Source organism: Hemiscyllium ocellatum, chromosome 1, assembly GCF_020745735.1.
Source record: "Hemiscyllium ocellatum isolate sHemOce1 chromosome 1, sHemOce1.pat.X.cur, whole genome shotgun sequence".
In the NCBI taxonomy this organism is placed as follows: Eukaryota; Metazoa; Chordata; class Chondrichthyes; order Orectolobiformes; family Hemiscylliidae; genus Hemiscyllium; species Hemiscyllium ocellatum.
The window spans coordinates 121,231,994-121,251,861 of NC_083401.1; the positions used below are offsets into that span (position 1 = coordinate 121,231,994).

Consider the following 19,868-nt stretch of genomic DNA (forward strand, 5'->3'; position numbering starts at 1 on the left):
TTTCTTGGATGCGGCCTTATTAGATTACAACTAACATAATGCGGCCTTCCAACATGAAAAGATTCCCCACCTCTGTCCTAAATTCTTTGGTATGGTCAGTCAAATATTAGTAGCTGACATCCTGCACCAATAAGGGAGCAACAAAGACTTTCAAGTCGCTGAGTGACAGGACATGGAGTAACTTTAGTGAACTGAGTATTAGAGTATTAGTGTACTGAGTATTAAAGGCCGTGATAACTTTACTTTATCAGGGAACATATCAGCAGCAGTCCTAATATGATTGTTCCCTTTAGATTTGGTTACCTTTATATTGGAAAACTTCAGCTAGCCTTTTGGGGGTAAACTAGGTGGATTTCCCGAGCTAATTTGATCTTTGGGAAAAGTCTCAAAATGGTTTACCATGTTAAGACTGGGCCTAAGAAGCACCTACCATTCCTGCATCAGAACTTGTGCAGACTCCCACCCTTCACCTCCCCCTATTCAGCTGCCTTAATTAATGTACAATTCTGCCTCTTCAACAAATCAGACAGGAGTCAATGCAAGTTAACCGCATCAACGTCAGAAGTGTGCAATAAAGCACTCAGGCCGAAGCGTTGGTACAGCTGTTATATGTTATGGTTGCATCCACTGGTGTTATCTGATATGCCTTGGGTATATTCACTGCCATCAATCCTTCTTATTGTCATTAGTTTAAGTTACAGATACCAAGTGGGAAAGGATGCCTCTCTGGTAGAAGAGAGGCTTGGTTTTCATGAATGGAATATGTTTGTTATATAATGATTAATAGCTAGTCACATGACATTTGATCTGCATGATACACCGTTATGAGGACACAGGCTAAGGAGTAAATGCATGTTACCTTTTAGATACATGGAACTTAACACTGAGAAGTTGATACAGACACACATTCATATTGATGTCCACATGCATACACAGGTAGAGTCATCGAGACATAGAGCTGTGCAGCATAGAAGCAGATCCTTCAGTCCAACTTGTCCATGCTGACCAAATATCCTAAGTTAATCTAGTCCTATTGCCAGCATTTGGCCCATATCTCTCTAACCCCTTCCTATTCATATACCCATCCAGATGCCTTTTCATGCTGTAATTGTACCAGCCTCCACGACTTCCTCTGGCAGCTCATTCCATACACGCGCCATCCTCTGCATGAAAAAGTTCCCTTTCAAATCTTTCCCATCTCACCTTAAACCTATGCCCTCTAGGTTTGGACTCCCCAACCCAAACTTAAATATGCAGTACTCTGCGATACAAACTTTAGAAAGGTCAGCCCTCAGCCTCCAAGTTCCAGGGAAAATAGCTCCTGCCTATTCAGCATCTCCCTATAGCTCAAACTCTCCAACTCTGGCAACATCCTTGTAAATCTTTTCTGAACCCTTTCAAATTTCACAACATCCTTCCCATAGCAGGGAGACCACAACTGAATGCGATATTCCAAAGGTGGCCTAACCAACGTTCTGTACAACCGCAACATGACCTCACAACTCCTACACAACTCCTATACTCAATGCACTGACCAATAAAGGCATGCACACCAAACACCTTCTTCACTGTCCAGTCTACCTGCGACTCTACGCTCAAGGAACTGTGAACCTGTACTCCAAGGATGCATGGTTCAGTAACATTCGCCAGGACCTTACCATTAAGTGTATAAGTCCTTCCCTGATTTGCCTTTCTAAAATGCCGCACCTCACATTTATCTAAATTAACCTCCATCTGCCGCTCCTTGGTTCATCTGATCAAGATCCCATTGTTCACTTAGGTAACCTTCTTCGCTGTCCATTACAACTCCAATTTTGGTGTCATCTGCAAATTTACTAATTATACCTCCTATGTTCACATCCAAATTATTTATATAAATGATGAAAAGCACTGGACCCAGCACTGATCTTTGTGGCACACCACTGGTCACAGGTTCCAATCTGAAAAGCAACCGTCTACCACCTGTCTCCTGCCTTCGAGCCAGTTCTGTATCCAAATGGCTAGTTCTCCCTGTATTCCACGTGATCTAACCTCTAACCTGTTAGGTCCTCCTTGGAACTGTTTTTAATGTTCTGATGGGAGGAACTTATCTCCTGAAGTCAGTTAACCCTTTCAGATATTAACTGTCTTATACAACAGCAGCAGCCATTATTGATGTTCTGTTTTAATTACAGGGCCAGGAAGAAGACCCACAAGATGGTGGATCTAGGAAATATACAACCCCCGACTAATTTTAAAGCTGACATACCAGAGGAAATGCAGTGCAACTAGGAAGAAGGAGTGTTGCTGAGGCACATTGATGCAGTATCAGGAGGGACAAATATCTTTTTTAAAAGGCTGAAGTTTGAATTTGCTACATTCTCGCCTACTCTCGAGAAATGATAAAGTTGGAGTAACAAGTAATGTGCCATCAGAGGCTGGAAGAAGTGGGAGGGGATGTTGGATGTCATTTCCCACCAGACTGGTTTCTGACATAACAATAAATAAGGATAGATCAAATGTCAGCTCCAGTTTGAACAGAATTATAAAATCACAGAGGAAGAACCAGTAACCGATTGTAATTTGATCCTGACCCCAAGTTCTTTCCTGTTTAGACCACCAAATATAGGAGCAGAATTACTTCTCATTTAAAATTATCCAATGTCAAAAGTGAACTTTCAATTACCTCTTTTAAATAAACCATTTCAGGTATCTCCACAAATTTAAAACAAATCCATTTGCCACAACGCTCACGTTCTCCAAGTGCTATTAAATATAAGGTATCTTTGTATCAAAAGTAAGTGACTCTTTGCCAGTCATTCTCATTAAATAAAATGAAGTATACAAAGCATAATGTTATTTTCATCCACCCTTTTTATTAAAAGGAAATACAAACTGCAAAAAACACATTTTCCACTCTATAAAGATAATCCTATTTTTCATAAATGGTGAAAAATCTGTTGAACAAGACTTCCAGTTACCTAATGCTGCAACTGTATCAATATTTCTATATCATTAACTTTTAACGCAACAACACTCACATTGTACAAGTTGAAATCTTTCTATTGTTATCCATCATTAAATGTTGAACTGTTAATTGAGCTGTAATACATTAAAAAGTCTGCATTTTCTTCTCTAAATGTAAAATATTCCTATTTATTTAGTTATCTGCATTATCTAATGGACTTCCTTTGACTGAAGTATATAACTTCTCAGAAAATTGTGGAAAAGTGGAACACACTGCAAGCTGATTTATTAATAACTGATTTGAAGTATACTTATGAAAACCAATTCAGTTTTGACCTAATAGGTTCTTAGTAAGTAATGGATGCGAAAGAGTAAAGGAATTTTTCTTTTAGAAAGCCTACAGTGTGGAATTAGGCCATTCGTTCCAACAAATGCACACCGACCCTCCGAAGAGTAACCCACCCAGAACCCTTAGCCTATTATTCCACATTTACCCCTGACTAATGCACCGACTCTACACATCCCTGAACACTAGGGACAATTGAGCATCTTTGGACTTTTGGGAGGAAACCAGTGCACCCAGATGAAACACACACAGACACAAAGAACGTGCAATCTCCACACAGACAGATGCCTGAGGTTAGAATCAAACCCAGGTCCGTGGCACTGTGAGGCAGCAGTGTTAACCACTGAGCCACTGTGCCACCCACGATCTGTGATACGATGAAACAGGAGAGATTAGTGCTTTCCCCCATTTCTTTCTCCGCATGTTGCATTTTTTCTATTCATACATTCAAATAGCTCACACCTAATCCAGGCTCATTTTTGTTTCTTTGGGTGGAGTCTGTTGGTAGAACCTTGCTTGATCTTTGGAGATGTGCCTGGAGTCTTGCACTGCCAGTTTTCCGGAAGGCCTGATGAACCATAAGCCAATTAGGCAGCAATGAGGCCATTGGCAGGCTTCCCTAGGAATCAAGATCCTGAGGGCAAAAGATATTCCAAACGAGAGCTGTTAGCCGATCAGAAGCCGATAGCTCTTGGTCTCAGCAACACCATCAAGGAAGGCTGGTGGCTGCTGCTGGTGCTACAGGCACCGGTGTCCCAGAATTAGGGAGTGACCCAGTTGGGTTGTGTCGAGGGTCACCTTGTTTCTCTCATTCTGCTCCCTTCAGGATAAGAGAAACAAGGTGACCCTCAACCCAATCCAGCTGGGTCACTCCCCAATTCTGGGACACCGGTGCCTGTAGCACCAGCAGCAGCCACCAGCCTTCCTTGATGGTGTTGTTGAGTTCAAGAGCTATCGGCTTCTGACTGGCTAACAGCGCTCAGTTGGAATATCTTTTGCCCTCAGGATTTTGATTCATAGGGAAGCCTGCCAATGGCCTCACTGCTGCCTAATTGGCTTATGATTCATCAGACCTTCCAGGCAAGACTTTCATCGTATCACAGATCATGGGTGGCACAGTGCTCTAGTGGTTATCGCTGCTGCCTCACAGCATCAGGATGAGGCTGATAGTAGGTAGTTAGTAATTGTTCACTTAAAGGCCTCAAATTGCAGTGGGGTGGGAAAAGGGCCTTTCTTCCCAGATATTAATTTTGTTGCGGGCGGAAGGCGTGGTTCAGGTATCCCACCATCCCACCTAACCACATGCTCCTACCACCTTCAAGCTCAGCACCGAAAGTAAAAGAGTCCACCATTTCTTTACTTGTCCCATCTCCATTTCCTTTGGCCTTGTAAAACTAACCTTTTCATCATTTAGTCTCTACCTTCTGCTCTTATCACAGACCACCCTGCGCCCTTCTCCTGTGACACCTTGCTCAAAACTTATTACAGATCTAATTGTTCTCAGATCTGATAAAAGGTCATTGATCTAAAACATTTAGTCCTTCTTCATCCACACTTGCTGCCTGACCTACTGAGTATTTCATAGGAACATACAAGCAGGAAACCTAATTTAAAGTTAACAGTGATTTTTGCAACATCATGACTGGAGTATCAACACAGATTTGCATAAGGTATATGAAGTATTTGAAGAAGTAACAAAGAGGATTGATGAGGGCAGAGCGTTAGATGTGATCTATATGGACTTCAGTAAGGCGTTCGTCAAGGTTCCCCATGGGAGACTGGTGAGCAAGTTTAGATGTCATGCAATTCAGGGAGAACTCGCCATTTGGATCCAGAACTGGCTCAAAGGTAGAAGACAGAGGGTGGTGGTGGAGGGTTGTTTTTCAGACTGGAGGCCTGTGACTATTGGAGTGCCACAAGGATCGGTGCTGGGTCCTCTACTTTTCATGATGTACATAAATGATTTGGATGTGAGCATAAGAGGTATAGTTAGTAAGTTTGCTGATGACACCAAAATTGGAGGTGAACTGGACAGCAAAGAAGGTTACCTCAGATTACAATGGGATCTTGATCAGATGGGCCAATGGGCTGTGAACTGGCAGATGGAGTTTAATTTAAATAAATGCGAGATTCTGTATTTAGGGAAAGCAAATCTTAGCAGGACTTACACATTTAATGGTAAGGTCCTAGGGAGTGTTGTTGAACAAAGACAACTTGGAATGCAGGTTCATTGTTCCTTGAAAGTGGAATCACAGGTAGATAGGATAGTGAAGAAGACGTTTGGTATGCTTTTCTTTATTGGGCAGTGTATTGCGTACAGGAGTTGGGAGGTCATGTTGCGACTGCACAGGACATTGGTTAGGCCACTGTTGGAATATTGCACACAATTCTGGTCTCCTTCCCATCGGAAGGATGTTGTGAAACTTGAAAGGATTCGGAAAAGACTTACAAGGATGTTGCCAGGCTTGGAGGATTTGAGCTAAAGGGAGAGGTTGAACAGGCTGGGGCTGTTTTCCCTGGAGCATCAGAGGCTGAGGGATGACCTTATAGAGGCTTACAAAATCATGAGGGACATGTATAGGATAAATAGACAAGGTCTTTTCCCTGGGGTGGGAGAGTCAAGAACTAGAGGCCATAGGTTTAGGATGGGAGGGGAAAGATATAAAAAAGACCTAAGGGGCAACTTTTTCACGCAGATGGTGGTACGTGTATGGAATGAGCTGCCAGAGGAAGTGGTGGAGGCTAGTACAATTACAACATTTAAAGGACATCTGTTTGGGTATATGAATAGGAAAGGTTTGGAGGGATATGGGCAGGAACTGGCAGGTGGGATTAGATTGAGCTGAGATATATGATTAACATGGACAAATTGGACTGAAGGGTCTGTTTCCATCCTGTACATCTCTATAACTCTATGATTCTATATGATTGACCTCTACAGAGTGAAATCGTAAGAACATACAAAATATAATATACATTTGCACATTTTGTTCAGTGTCACAATAATATGCACTAAACCAAAAAAAAGTTTCAAAGCCAAATAAATATAATTTATTTCTGGAAAATTATGTTTTATTCTATAACTTAAAGCATTATTCAACACAAGCAAAGGATAAATGCTGACTCTTCTTTCATAATTCAGAATTATGACAGTCTCGGGGACAAAGGACATTGGCTAAAGCTACTAAAGTGGAGAAAAATACGACATACAGTATACAGCAACGATATTCTTGAACATAAGAAGGACTACCCACATATATTGCATAGCTCTAAACTAAATACTCACTGGAAATTAGACCCATCACATCAGGCATGCCTGCCGTGCCCTATTTAATAGGAAGGTGAAGAATAAAGATTAAGAGTAACTAGAAGCAGTTATAAACTGCAAATAGTTTTTCCAATATGTATAAACACTAATTATATTCCTCGAAATTGTTAATGGGTGATGTATATGTCAATATTTCTATAACTGCCTGTGTCATCTTCTTTTGTATTTTATTTATCATTCTTTCGCTCTCCTTCTCAGTTTCTATATTGTTTGACATGCTTTAAATGTCCTTTCATGTGAACTCATATTGAATGCAAGTCCTAAAATTTTCAATGCTCTGATTTCCTTAGTACAAAAACCTCTTCTTTGGTAACACTGAATGTAGATGTGAAATACTAACCTATTGACCCAGGACCACAAACATGACTGAATACATTGTTAAATGCATTCAGTTAACATCACTTCAACACCTGTAGCGGAAAAAGCTCAAGCCTGAAAACTGCAGTCAGTAACCTTGGGTAAAATCAATTTAAGAAATGGAATAGTTTGATGCAGGCAGAAGGGGTAGTTCAGATATCTCACCATCCCACTTAACTGCATGTTCCTACATCTCCAAACTCAGCACCAACAAGAGCAAAAGAATCCACCATTTCTTTTCTTGTCCCATCTCCATTCCCTTTTGCTTTTTGCAGGAAGAAATACCATATTTTGTGCTATTAGTAGGTAATAGTTAAAATTGCTTTCTCACATTCAATTGTTTTCGATCAAATCATAATTGTGTTTGATTCCAAGGACCTTAGAAAAAGAAATAGAAGAACATATTCAAAAATAAGGATGGGTTATCAAGCCAGAGTTTAAATTTCAAGGTTGTAAATGTTTGTTATTTATTTTCCTTTCTCTTTCAACTGTTTCTTTTCCACAATAAGATATCATCTTTGAATTTGCATCTGTGACAAACTCAGCAATAAGGCAAACATCTTGCTGCATTTTCTGGTAATGGTGTTATTCATCTAGATCATAACTAAAAACAAGAGCACTCTGTTTGATTTATTTTCAAAGATATTATTGTCCAACTGTTTCTTACTAGAGACATGAAAATGTTCCTTTGAAAACCAATCTTTTGATATACAGAAATGTAAAACAAAACTAAGGGTGAGCATTTTCTTTCTGATGCTATGTTATTTTTATCTACTTGATGGGGCACAAAAATTCAAGAAGAGGAATTGAAATGTTTGTGGCAAATGTTTGATACTTATACAAACAGAAATGTAAACTGAAATGTATATGTAGATTTAATAGTTTTATGAATTTATATATTTTTTTAAATATATGCATTCTCTGGGACCATCATTTTACACGGGTGCAGTCAATTGTTTGTGTATGTGTCTTTGTTTGATGGTGGTCAAAATGGTCACCATTAAAGTATTAATCAAACCCACAATTATATTCTTAAAAGTCCAATGAAGTCAATAAAACTGAAAGTTCAATTGCTGGCGTTGCACTCTCCCTCTGTGCGTACATATGTTTGTAAACAAAAAGTGAAAAATTGTAAACACTATAAATCGAAAACAAAAGCAATAATTGATAATAAACAATAGGTCAGTGAGCACCTGAGGAGAAAATACACTTCTTCAGGTTTTGGGTGAACATTATTCAGTCGACTGTGATCAATTTATCGCTAATGTAAATGCACTTTGCAGGCAGACACGCTGGTGTGAGGTGAAAAACGAAAGTGGGCAGTCATATTGTTTCAGAGAGTCTGCCTCTATTGTCGGGATTTGATATTCGAAATAGTCTTTTGTTACAAGTGTGGCCATTGACAACTGACTGTTTTCATAGCTGCTACGTCATTGTGAGATCTGAAAAGCGCCTGCTTTGTATTTTTCCCGTCCTTAATTGTGTCATTTTGTTTTGTTGTCTCATAATGTTTAATCACTTTGAAGAAATATAGCGTTTTTTTTGCCTCCAGTAAAACACGATATTAGATTTCCAATCATGAGACTGATTACAACTTTATTAGCCTGGAGTAATCCTGTGCCTCTCGCTCATGGCAATAAAATTATTTAATGCTGCTTAGATTATGATCTCGTAGAATTTATTTCATATCTGTAATAATGACACATTGCTTGACAACAAGACTAAGATAAATTTCTATGGCAATAGCGCGATGATGCTGTTTCAACAATTACTCCTTTATTTAAGATACTAAGTGCTCAATGCAACATTTACAAGGAAAGCTGTATTCGAACTTGGTGGTTGGGTGGAACGGGCCAGTCTCTCTTTGCATTTTGTACCAGATTTAAAAGTAGAGATTAAGTCACCTAAACCATTCGTTCGACTTGTTAAACACTCTTCAAATGTAAAGGAGCGGAACTGAAATTGAGGTGAAAGATTGGTGTTCATATTTCAGACAAGCGACCAAACTTCACGTAAAGAAGGGTTTTAAAATAGTATACGACAAACCACTTTGCCTTTTGCAAAACAAAGTACATTAACGCGGCGATTAAATGCTTTGAAATGAGTACCAATGCAAAAAGATTGCAAAGTAGAGAGTGCAAGGCAGCTCCTTTGTCCGTGCCCCACAACCCCAACTCGGGTGCCGCCTCCCCCTTTCTCCACTCCCCGGTGAGAGGGAGCGGACGCTGCAACAGCCCAGTGTGCTGCAGCCTCGCGCCGCCCCAGGCAGTGACAGCCGTCAATCACGGCGCACGCACGACGTGCGATGTAAATAGGGCGCGGTGACGTCAGACGCACACACCCGGGCTAGGGCAGAATGGCGAGTCAGTGCGGTAGCCCTAGATGTACGGCGGAGAGAAGAGGTTTTCGGCGGGAACTGGATTCGTGGCGGTACAAACTCATACACTGTGTAGGTAAGGACGGCCTCTCCGCCCCCGGGAGCCGCCCGTAGCGCTCGTGCCGTGGCTCGGTGCCACTTGGGCGAGTCGGCGACTGCCAGCACCGTCCCCGCGAATTGGCCCTGAAGTTGCTCCTCCGGAGGTCCCTGGCTCCATTTTCTTTTGTCTTGACTCCGAGAACCTCCTCTCGCCGTTCCGGCGGCTGTCCCGCAGCACCCTCCCGTACGCCCCTCCGCTCCGCGGGACGGCGGCGGCTCAAGCTTTCTTCAGTTAGGTCCGTCTCTCAAACGTTACGTGTCGTCTTATTTGTGTGATTATAAACGCGCACACGAGGTGGAAAAAGCGGCTGGGCTTGTCGGATTTTTAATTTTGTTTGTTGTTGTTGTTGTTGTTGTTGTGGTCCTGTTTGGGCGCGAGCGGAGCGGCTCGGGGTTTTATTTTAATAATCCGCTGAGGAGGTGGTGGGGGGGGGGAGGGAGGAAATTTGTGAAAAGTGACGGTTGGTGGCGTGGCGGTTACATGAGGAAGTTTGGGTTGTGAGTTGGCTGCCATGGTGATCCCGGTGGAGGGGCTTGGAGCCTCTTGTCCATCTCCATCTGTGTGTGTGTGGGGGGGGGGGGGGGGGGGGGGGAGTGGCGGCGGCGGAGAGTAACGGCCGCGGAGGAACAAACAAAAACCGCTCACGTCATCCCCCCCCCCCCCCCCCCGCGCGAGAGTGACCCAGCTCCGACTTCCGCCTCACAGCCCGCTGTCCCTGGGGCTCACTCCACAGCATTGACAGGACCATCACACACACACACAACGGGGGTGGGGAGGTTCTGCAGCATCGCCGCGTCTTCCCGGCCCACTAATTAAACTTTGTTTTTCCTTGGCAAACTTTTTTCTTATCTGTTCTTCTCTTTCCCCCCCCCCTCCCCTTTTTTCTTACTGTTCTTCTTGTGTTTTACGCGAGTTTCCTCATTCGTGCAGACGGCTGTGTTTTCTTTTCGATCTGAGATGCGAGAGAGGTGTATCTCTCTGCACTCTGTGCCTGACGGTGTTTTCTCCACAAAGCAGCAGCGACGGCCCTCAGCTCCCCGGAACGTAGAGAGGCCGCTGCATCTGCACAGCCATTTCGCTACGCACCTTTTGGCTCTTGATTTTTAGCGCATCGAGTCGCGTCAGTAGGCTTCGCGGTGAGGGTTCTTTCTATTGAAACCTTTTGTCAGTTGAATCACTCTGGCATCCAGTGTCATCTCTTTGATTTCTATTAACTGCTTTTGTCCAAGGAAAGCTTGGCGGTTGATTGTGTATGCCAGATCCGTTATCACATTTTGTAACGTTTATTTCGGGCTGATGAGAATCCAAAATCCGCCCCTGTAATTGAATGCAAAATCTACACGTACCTAATGCTTGATGTCTAATTTTAAATGCCTAAGTTGAGTAACATCCCTCAAACTTTAGCTTTTAGAATTGTACCCATGTGAGTAGGAACACTGCTCGAGGTAATCCAACGAAAATGCACACCATCAGAGGCAGTCTGGGATCATTACATTACTCATTTCTGATCTTTAACCAGCAGATTACCTTGAGCTGGGTTGGAAGAATCTTAGGTTTTGCAGTGGAGCTACCAACTAATAAGATTTGCTATTGAATGTAACCAGTACTGCAGATTTGTTCTAGCTCAGAGTTGGATTTCTAAACCTGGTGTGGGAGTGGTGGATTGGAGAGTAGGGGAGTAGAAAATTTCCAGTGAAGGGATCTTGGGTTGTTTATCAGTAGTATTTTAGTTGCCTCTGTATCTTCCTGAATTTTTTTTCTCATTTAGAATACCTTCTAGATGCTGGGAACTCCTAACATATGACACAACCAAGTGCTATACTGTTAATGATGTTCCTTGATACCATTCTGCTAACCATGGCAATGGCACAGATTTGTAGATTTAGTTGACTTTTAACTCCCTCAGGGAAGCATGCTGGGCTTTAAGTGCACATGCCTAGCGGACACATTTTGCAGCAGTTTATTTATTTGGGATAACTTGCAGCCACTATTAGCTGTACCTAATTGTTCTGAGTGACTCTGCTTCCTTCGACTTTGTGTGTGTTTAAGCTGTGTTAAGTGTCATCAGTGAAACTGCAAAGTTAAGTGCTTATTACTGTTTGCTTTCAGTCATCACTACTCTCCTGGGATGAATTTTTGAATTATCCATACCATCATTCATTCCCCTGTTTTCTTGACTTTTCAGTAATACCATAATTTACCATCCCATGTATATCATCTGTAATTATTCGTTTTGGGCATGCTTCCCTATCTGTGATTGCTTCCCTTCTTAGTACCCTCCAGGAATGAAGCAACTTAAGTTGACAAATCTACCTTTTTTGAGGTTATCCCACCTGACACTACCTAAGTTGCAATTCCTCCTAACTTGATTTTGTCATCCATTTACTGTTAAAACACATTGTTCTGTCAGTTTTTAAGTATTTTGCTGTGGCTTACTCATAACAGTACCTTATGGTTGAAGACTGTTAGATTACAAGCATTTGCCAAAGATAAGTTTTTACGCTGTGACTATCGATTCATTTATGGGGTGTAAGTATTGCTGGTTGGTCTGGTACTTACTGCATAACCCTAAGGAGCTTAAGGGTTGTAAACCAGTGATATTGAATAAATGAAAATTTATTTTTACGCCAGAGTTGAACATCGCTGGGAATGGGGATCTTGCAGATGGTGGTGTTTTCTTATCTGCTGACTTGTACTTGATTTGGAGATGCCAGTGTTGGACTCCAACCACATGATGAAATGCTCCGAAAGCTAGTGCTTCCAAATAAACCTGTTGGACACTAACCTAGTGTTGTGCGATTTTAGACTTGTACTTGATTTTGGTAGTGGTCATGCATTTGGAAGGTGCTATCTTGGGAGCATAGATGAAGTTTTGCAGTGTGCCTTATAGGTGGTCCACGTTGCTACTACTGGATATAATGCGGAGAAAGTGAATGATTGTGGACATGGTGCCAATTAAGCAGGCTGTTTTCCCTATTTGATTTCAAGCAACTTGTAGTGTTAAAACTGCATTCAGCCATGGGGAATAGTTCATCATACTGCTGACGTGTGTTGTAAATGGCTTACATGGTTTAGGATTCAGAAGATGAGTTACCTGCTGTAAGATTCCTCGGGTCTGATCTGTTCTTGTAGCCTCAGGATTTATATGACGAGTTCAGTTTCTGATCAATGGCAATGTCTAGGATGTTGATAGTGGAGAATTTGATGATGGTAATGCAGTTGAATGTTATGGGATGATTTAGTTTCTCTTTAACACTTTTCTGGGAGAATAATACTTGTCAGTCCAGGTATTGCTGCAGTTTGACATGTTGTTTTTCAGCTTTGAGATTTTGCAAATGGTGCTGAAAGTTTTACAATTGTCAGTGAACATCCAAATTTTAACCTTATGAAGTATGGAATGTCATTGAAGCACGTGAAGATGGTTGGGCCAAGGACAGTAATCTGGGGAACACCTGCAAGGATGTCCTGGAACTGAGTCACCCTCAAACAACCTCAGTTATTTTCCTTTGTCTCCGGCCAGCAAAGAATTTTCCCTGATTCTTATTGGCTTGAATTTTGCTAGAGCATCATTCGAAGTCAAACGCAGTTAATCTCAGCTCTGAAAATCAGAATTTTTTAGTACATGTTTGAGCAAGGCTGTAATGAGGACAGGAGCTGAAGGGGTCACCTGGAATGCAAAGTAAGCGTCAGTGAGCAAGTTGTTGCAAAGCAACTGTTGCGTGATAGTATTGGTGGTATTTTTCCTGTTGATTGAGAGTAGACATGATGGGTGGTAATTTGCTGGTTTAAATTTGTCATGCTTAATTGTGTACAGGAAGTAGCTGTCAATTTTCCATATTGTCAGGTAGATGCTAGTTTATAGCTGTATGCACGTCGTTTGGTTGGGCACGTCTTCAGCACTATTGCAGGTTTCTTGTCAGGACCAATCGACTTTGCAGTATTCAGTGCCCTGTCCATTTCTTGAAATATGGTTGAGTGAATTGAAATTTTTGGGAGGCTGACATTTATAATCCTGGAATTAACAGTGATACCTTTTGAATGTTACAGGAAGATAATTTAAACTTTTTTTGGAGAGTGATCATTGTTTGTCTGCATGATGTGCACTTGCCATCTATAAAGTCAAGTGAGAAATTGCAAATGGGAATGAGCACTTGTTAGGGCCCATAGCCTTTAGTATATTAATACTTTCAATAATTTTTGGTAGTCGGTGAAAATAATTACATCGGCTGAAGACTTGCATCTGTGGTTGCAACGACTTCAGGAAGGGAGGTGTATCAAACTTGGCTGTTCTGGCTAAGGATTGCTGTGAATGTTTTTAGCCGTGTCTTGTACTCGCATGATGGCCTCTGCCATCACTCTGAGAATGGGGATGCCTTCTGTTTAATCGCCCTCAACCTTTTCATGATTGCATGTAGTAAGATTGCAAAACTTTGGTCTGTTAGTAATAGGATTACCTAGCACAGGGGTGGGGAACCTGCAGCCTTCTCTTGTCATTGTGTGTGGCCTTTGAATGAATCCAAATTTTGCAGAACAAATCTTTATTTTTTTGTTATTACATTCTTTATTATTTTTATTTTAAGATTAAAATGAATGTATTTAAATACCAGAGAGTTAACTTTAGAATTAAAATTTTCTTTTTTTTAAGTTAATACATAGTAGTTAGATTTTTACAAAATAATGTGAATTTTGAAGAATATATAATTGAAGTTTCTTGAATGTGGCCTTATTAGATTACAACTAACATAATGCGGCCTTCCAACATGAAAAGGTTCCCCACCTCTGACCTAGCATATGCTATGATGTGCTGTTTAGCTTACATGAAGTTCTGCGCTATAACTTAATCAGATTTGACACTTCATTTTAAATTATATCTGGTGTTAATTCTGGTATACTCTTCTGCATTGAAGCAGGGCTAGTTGCCTGACGTTGGTGCTTAATCAGGAATATGCCAAACCATGAGGCTAGATCAGGGCTACCTACAAACCATAGGCCAGATATCACAATGGAGCTGTGACTGACTGCTGGTGACTGTTTTTCTTTTAAAAAGGAGTCTGTGAAAATGTATGTATTATGCCTTGTTTAAAAGAATGTTGCACTTTAAACAGAATGGTGACATCTGAACCCATGCCTCTTTTATGCAGTAGACAGTCCCTGCCCTCCTCACCACTGAAGCTACCTATTTGGGATTACACCAAATTTGAGGAATTCAGTACGTCACACCAGTAGAAGTTTAGAAAATGTTCCTTGTGGTAGAATGCAATCATGCTAGTGATGGCTCGTACCATCTCTTAATTGACTGACTGACTTAAGTTGTAATATATATACAATTTTAACTTGGTGATAACAACAGGCAAAAGTGAGGACTGCGGATGCTGGAGGCCAGAGTTGAAAAGTGTGGTGCTGGAAAAGCACAGCAAGTCAAGCAGCATCAAAGGAGCAGGAGAATCATTCCTGATGAAGGGCTTATGCCTGAAATGTCAATTCTCCTGCTTGGATGTTGTGCTTTTGCAGCGCCATACTTTTTGACGATTGTGATAACAACACAAATTACTCGATGGTATCCTCTATTTCAAAATGGGCATTTGTCCCCAAAAAGACTCTGGCTAATCTTTAACTTTCTGTGACACCACAATCCTCTGGAATGTCTGTGACGTTTGAGTTCTGGTTTCTTGATTCCTGATTTTTAATCTTTGACCATTGGCAACCTTGCATTCAACTGTCTTGGCCTATACGCTGGAATTCTCTCCTTAATCCCTACCCGTCTACTTTTGAGAGTTCTACTTCCTACCAAGACTGTCACTAAAGTGGTTGGCTGTGAGTTTGTTTGTTTTTTAGCATTGTTGTTAATTGGGAATGGTAATGGAATTTAGGATATAGGTAACACTGTTAAATGACTAATCCGGAAGTGTTCTCCCAGCTATGTTATGCGTTGTTCTCAGCTGTTGATCTGGAAGATATTGAAGGATTGACTAAACTGGTTATGCCTTTTTTTTCTGAGGCTGGTGCATAGGTACAAACTAGGTGACCGGTTCAATATCAAACCATTACAAAGAATAAGAATAAATTCTCTATCTTGCTGGACTGTTTGGGAGTAGTTTAGAGTTACCAGAATGTTGTGGACCTGAAGCTACGTATAGACCTTCTCAAAAGGATGTTTGCAGCTAATTTGGGTTTTCACAGCAATCTGAGATTTTTAATTGTTGCTTACTGTGGCTATTCATAATAACAAACTCATGTAGTTTAAGTTAGCCTTTATACCCCCAGATTACTAGTTCACCACATAGTACAGAGGTTATCATACCGACTGTGAAGTGCAGCAGTTGGGTAAAACCTATGATGGTAGCTTTTTTGATAAACAAAGGTCTCGAGGACTGTTGAACCAGTACATGTAAATTAAGATACATATTAGCCAAGATTTAGTCTTTACTGATAGGACCACCTGAATAGGCTACTGTTGTTCTTCTATTGCTATAGATACAACATCCCTTGTTTTTGTGGCATCTTTTTAAAAAACTGTTGTAATTTTGTGATTTGGAGGTGCGGGTGTTGGGCTGGGTTGTACAAAGTTAAAAATCTATCAACACCAGATTATAGTCCATCAGATCCTTCCAAATAAACCTGTTGGACCATGACCTGGTGTGATTTTTTTTTTTAACATTATAATTTTAAATTCAGAGCCATGTTTCCTGCATGAGACTGGAACAGGAGCTTATACCACTGACTTCTATCAACATGCATCTTGAATAGGAAGTTGGTCTGCATTTCGATATTAGGCATTTATAAAAGTGTCAGAGTTTTTTTATTGGAATGACCAGGGAGGTCTCAAATGGGGTGGCCAAGTGTTGGGAGTGGAGCATTGTGAAAATTGTGACCCAGAATTGATTCAGAATCATTGGTTCATTTAAAATGAGCCCTTTTAGTTTAATTGTTTAATGCAAGCAGTTACCTGTGGTGTCACTAGCACTAATGTTATAGACACTACAATTCCAAGGTGAGTGCACCCTCTGCAGTTGCAGTGGCAAAGGTGACCATTACAAGATAGCTGATTTCAAGACCTTCCCACTTCTGCCTATCCTGCCAAACCTTTGAACAATTTGTATGTTTCAGTAGCATATCATTTTATTTAAATTTCCTGAGAATGTATTCCTAATTTATTTATCTCATGTTATAGGGCATCTTTCACCTTTATACCAGGTGACAATTTTATATGTATCTCAAAGTCTATGTTCATAATGTAGAAATCTATAGCTAAATCTTCAACACACTCAGCAGCAGGGTGTCCACGAACCTTTTGGGGCGGAGAAGTCCAAACCTGTTAAGTGAAGAAATTTCTTCTCATCTCAGTTTTAAAAGACCTGCCCCTTATTCTGAAACTCTGTTCCCTGGTTGTAGACCCTGTAGCCAGGGGAAACGTATTTTCTGCATCTGTTGTGCTAAACCCTATGAATCCGATCACCTTTCGTTCTTCTGAATTCTAAAGAATATGAACCTAGTCTATTGAATCCTTACTCATATTTTCCTTGTTTTCTGTATTTCATGAATTTGGTGAATTTTCAGTGCACACTTTGATAGTGATACCTTTTGATGGGTAGGGGAACTGCACACTTCCCTAGTTGTGGTTTCAACAAGGCTCGGTGGCACAGTGGTTAGCACTGCTGCCTCACAGCGCCTGTAGACCCGGGTTCAATTCCCGACTCAGGCGACTGACTGTGTGGAGTTTGCACGTTCTCCTCGTGTCTGCGTGGGTTTCCTCTGGGCGCTCCGGTTTCCTCCCACAGTCACAAAGATGTGCGGGTCAGGTGAATTGGCCAAGCTAAATTGCCCGTAGTGTTAGGTAAGGGGTAAATGTAGGGGTGTGGGTGGGTTGCGCTTCGGCGGGTCGGTGTGGACTTGTTGGGCCGAAGGGCCTGTTTCCACACTGTAAGTCTAATCTAATCTAAAAAAAGGCTCTTTACAATTGTAATAAAACCTCTTTACTTCTATACTCAAGTGCTTTTGTTTAAAAAAAATCAGGAATGTATTTTAAGAATGCATCTAAGGTATCCTAAATCTGTATGTATCTAGTTTGACAAAAGGAAAAAAAATTGCTTTTCCTTGCTAATCAAGAGGCAGATAACTGATTAACATGAAAATAATAGAAAAATGGGCCTATAAGATGCAGATCGAAGATTGATCAAAGAAAATGGCTGACTGCAAAGAGACAGCCTTCAGCATGAAATGTTGAAATGCTGCTCAATTTAACTAGGCAGGGAAGTTGGCTAATGCTTCACTTCAAATATGAAGTCCATTAAGTAGAAATTTCTTAAACCAGTACATTAGTGCGCCATTCTGTGGCCGTAAGTTAAAATTAAGAGTAAAAAGGAAGTGTGCAGTATCAGAGTGGGATTTACCATGATGGGCTGATATGGGAGTGATATAGTATTCCTAACTTCCCTACAGTGTGGAAGCAGGTGACTCAGTCCAAATAGTCCACATTGAGTCTCTGACCCAGCCTCATCCTATATCCTACCCACACCTGCCATTGTGAATCCACCATTTTTAAGAAGAAAAACCATGGAGCAGAATCGTTCAGTTAGTATTACTCAATGGCCAAAAATAAAGAACGGTGGAAGCTGCAAATCTGAAACAAAAACAAATTTCAGAAAACCTTAGCAAGTCTGGCAGCATCTGCGGAGAGAAAGCAGATTCAACATTTAGAGTCCACTAACCCTCCAAAGTTTTCACATGACAACTCCTGGCTAATGGCAATATGCCCTGTCTGTTTCTCGGAGTATCTTAAGTAAAAATCCCTACTTAAACTTCCAGGAAGTGCAACTTGATTTTGTATGACCTCTCCAGACTTGACCCCTGGAGTTCAAGTATTGTTCTGTCAAACCACATTCTCCAAGGGCAGTTTACCCTTGTAAGGTGTGCGATCCAGAATTATCCATAGTACATCAACAATAGTCTGTTATATGCTCTGTAGTTGAAACAACTTTTACTGTCACAAGTATAAAGTGAAAAGTCATATGGCACCAGGTCATAATCCAATAGATTTATTTGAAATCACAAGCTTTTAGGCGGCGTTCTTTCATCTGATGAAGTGAAGAATGCCTTGCAGGTACAGTATTTATAGAATCCCTAGAGTACAAAAGCACGCAATTCAGCCCAACAAGTCCACACTGACCCTACGAAGAGTATTCCACCCAGACCCATTCCCCTACCCGATTACTGTGCATTTACCCTGACTAATGCTCCTAATCTGTACATCCCTGAACACTATGGGCAATTTAAAATGGCCAGTTCACCTGCACATCTTTGGATTGTGGGTGGACACTGGAGTACCGAGAGAAAATCCAAGCAGACACAGGGAGAACGTGCAAACTCCACACAGTCACCCAGGACTGGAATCAAACCTGGATCCCTGGCGCTGAGAGGCAGCAGTGCTAACCACAGAGCCACTGTGCTGCCCTTTCTCGGCAGTGAGGTCAAAAAATCATGCAGTGGTGCGAGTGGAGTGTCAGCGGGTTGAATAAGAAGTCTCTGCCAGTGATCAAGTGTCTGACATCCAAGCATGCATGGACACTGTGCAACAATTCGCAAGACAGGAATGTTTCCTCACAGTCGGGAAGCACTTCAGCAGTCAATAACATTCAGCTTACGATCTTCAGGTAAGCGTCCTCAAGGCAGCCTTCAAGATACACAGCAACGCAGAATCGCATCCACCATTCGTTGTTTTTGGCCGTTGAGTAATACTAACTGAAAGTCAAGTTCCGTACCCTTGAACACAGCATCATCCATGACCTTGGGTTCATGTCACGCTACGTGTAACCTCACCATGTTTTCTGTATCTGTAAAATCTTCCTGACTCCTGTTTTTAAAACTATTACCTTGATAACTTATGATCTTTCTACCTTAATTAGTTTGTACAGTTTTGGATTGCTTATTACTTTGGGTCGACCTTTGCCATGCAACTCATATGTTTTTTATTCCAGTCATTCTAGCACTCTTATTTTTAATTTTTTGTAATTGTCTCTCTCTTCAATTAATCAGATTATAGGTCATCCTTTCACTTGCTACTCAACTGTTAACTCTACTCTCACCATTTGACAATTTTGATCACCTGCAGAGCCTTATTATTCAGCCTGTCCACACACTTTTCTCTCTCCATTTATGTGATCTTTTGATCTCTCTGCCTGTAAATTGTGTGCCCATGTGCTTCTCTTCGCTTCACCTGACGAATGAGCTGTGCTCCAAAAGCATCAGTTCAAATAAACCTGTTGGACTACAACCTGGCGTCATGTGAATTTGTTTACCCAGTCCAACACTGGTACTATCACAAGCAACTTTAAAGGCCAACATTGAACAAACCATTTCAAATTAGCTGCCCATGGTATTAAAGAACTGTGATCTTATCCTCCATTTTTCACCATTT

At 41.2% G+C, this 19,868-nt stretch overlaps 1 protein-coding gene across 6 annotated transcripts in view; it reads left to right on the forward strand.

Annotated features, from left to right (window-relative positions):
* The first annotated feature begins 9,332 nt into the window (after positions 1 to 9,332).
* The window catches only part of lcorl (ligand dependent nuclear receptor corepressor-like), a 116,073-nt gene continuing 105,537 nt past the window's right edge, over positions 9,333 to 19,868 (forward strand). For all 6 annotated transcript variants that reach the window (XM_060825313.1, XM_060825303.1, XM_060825310.1 and 3 more), the window contains exon 1: positions 9,333 to 9,430. In XM_060825313.1, coding sequence (XP_060681296.1) covers positions 9,334 to 9,430 — 97 coding nt within the window. In that variant the 5' untranslated portion in view covers position 9,333. The remainder of the gene's footprint in view (positions 9,431 to 19,868) is intronic.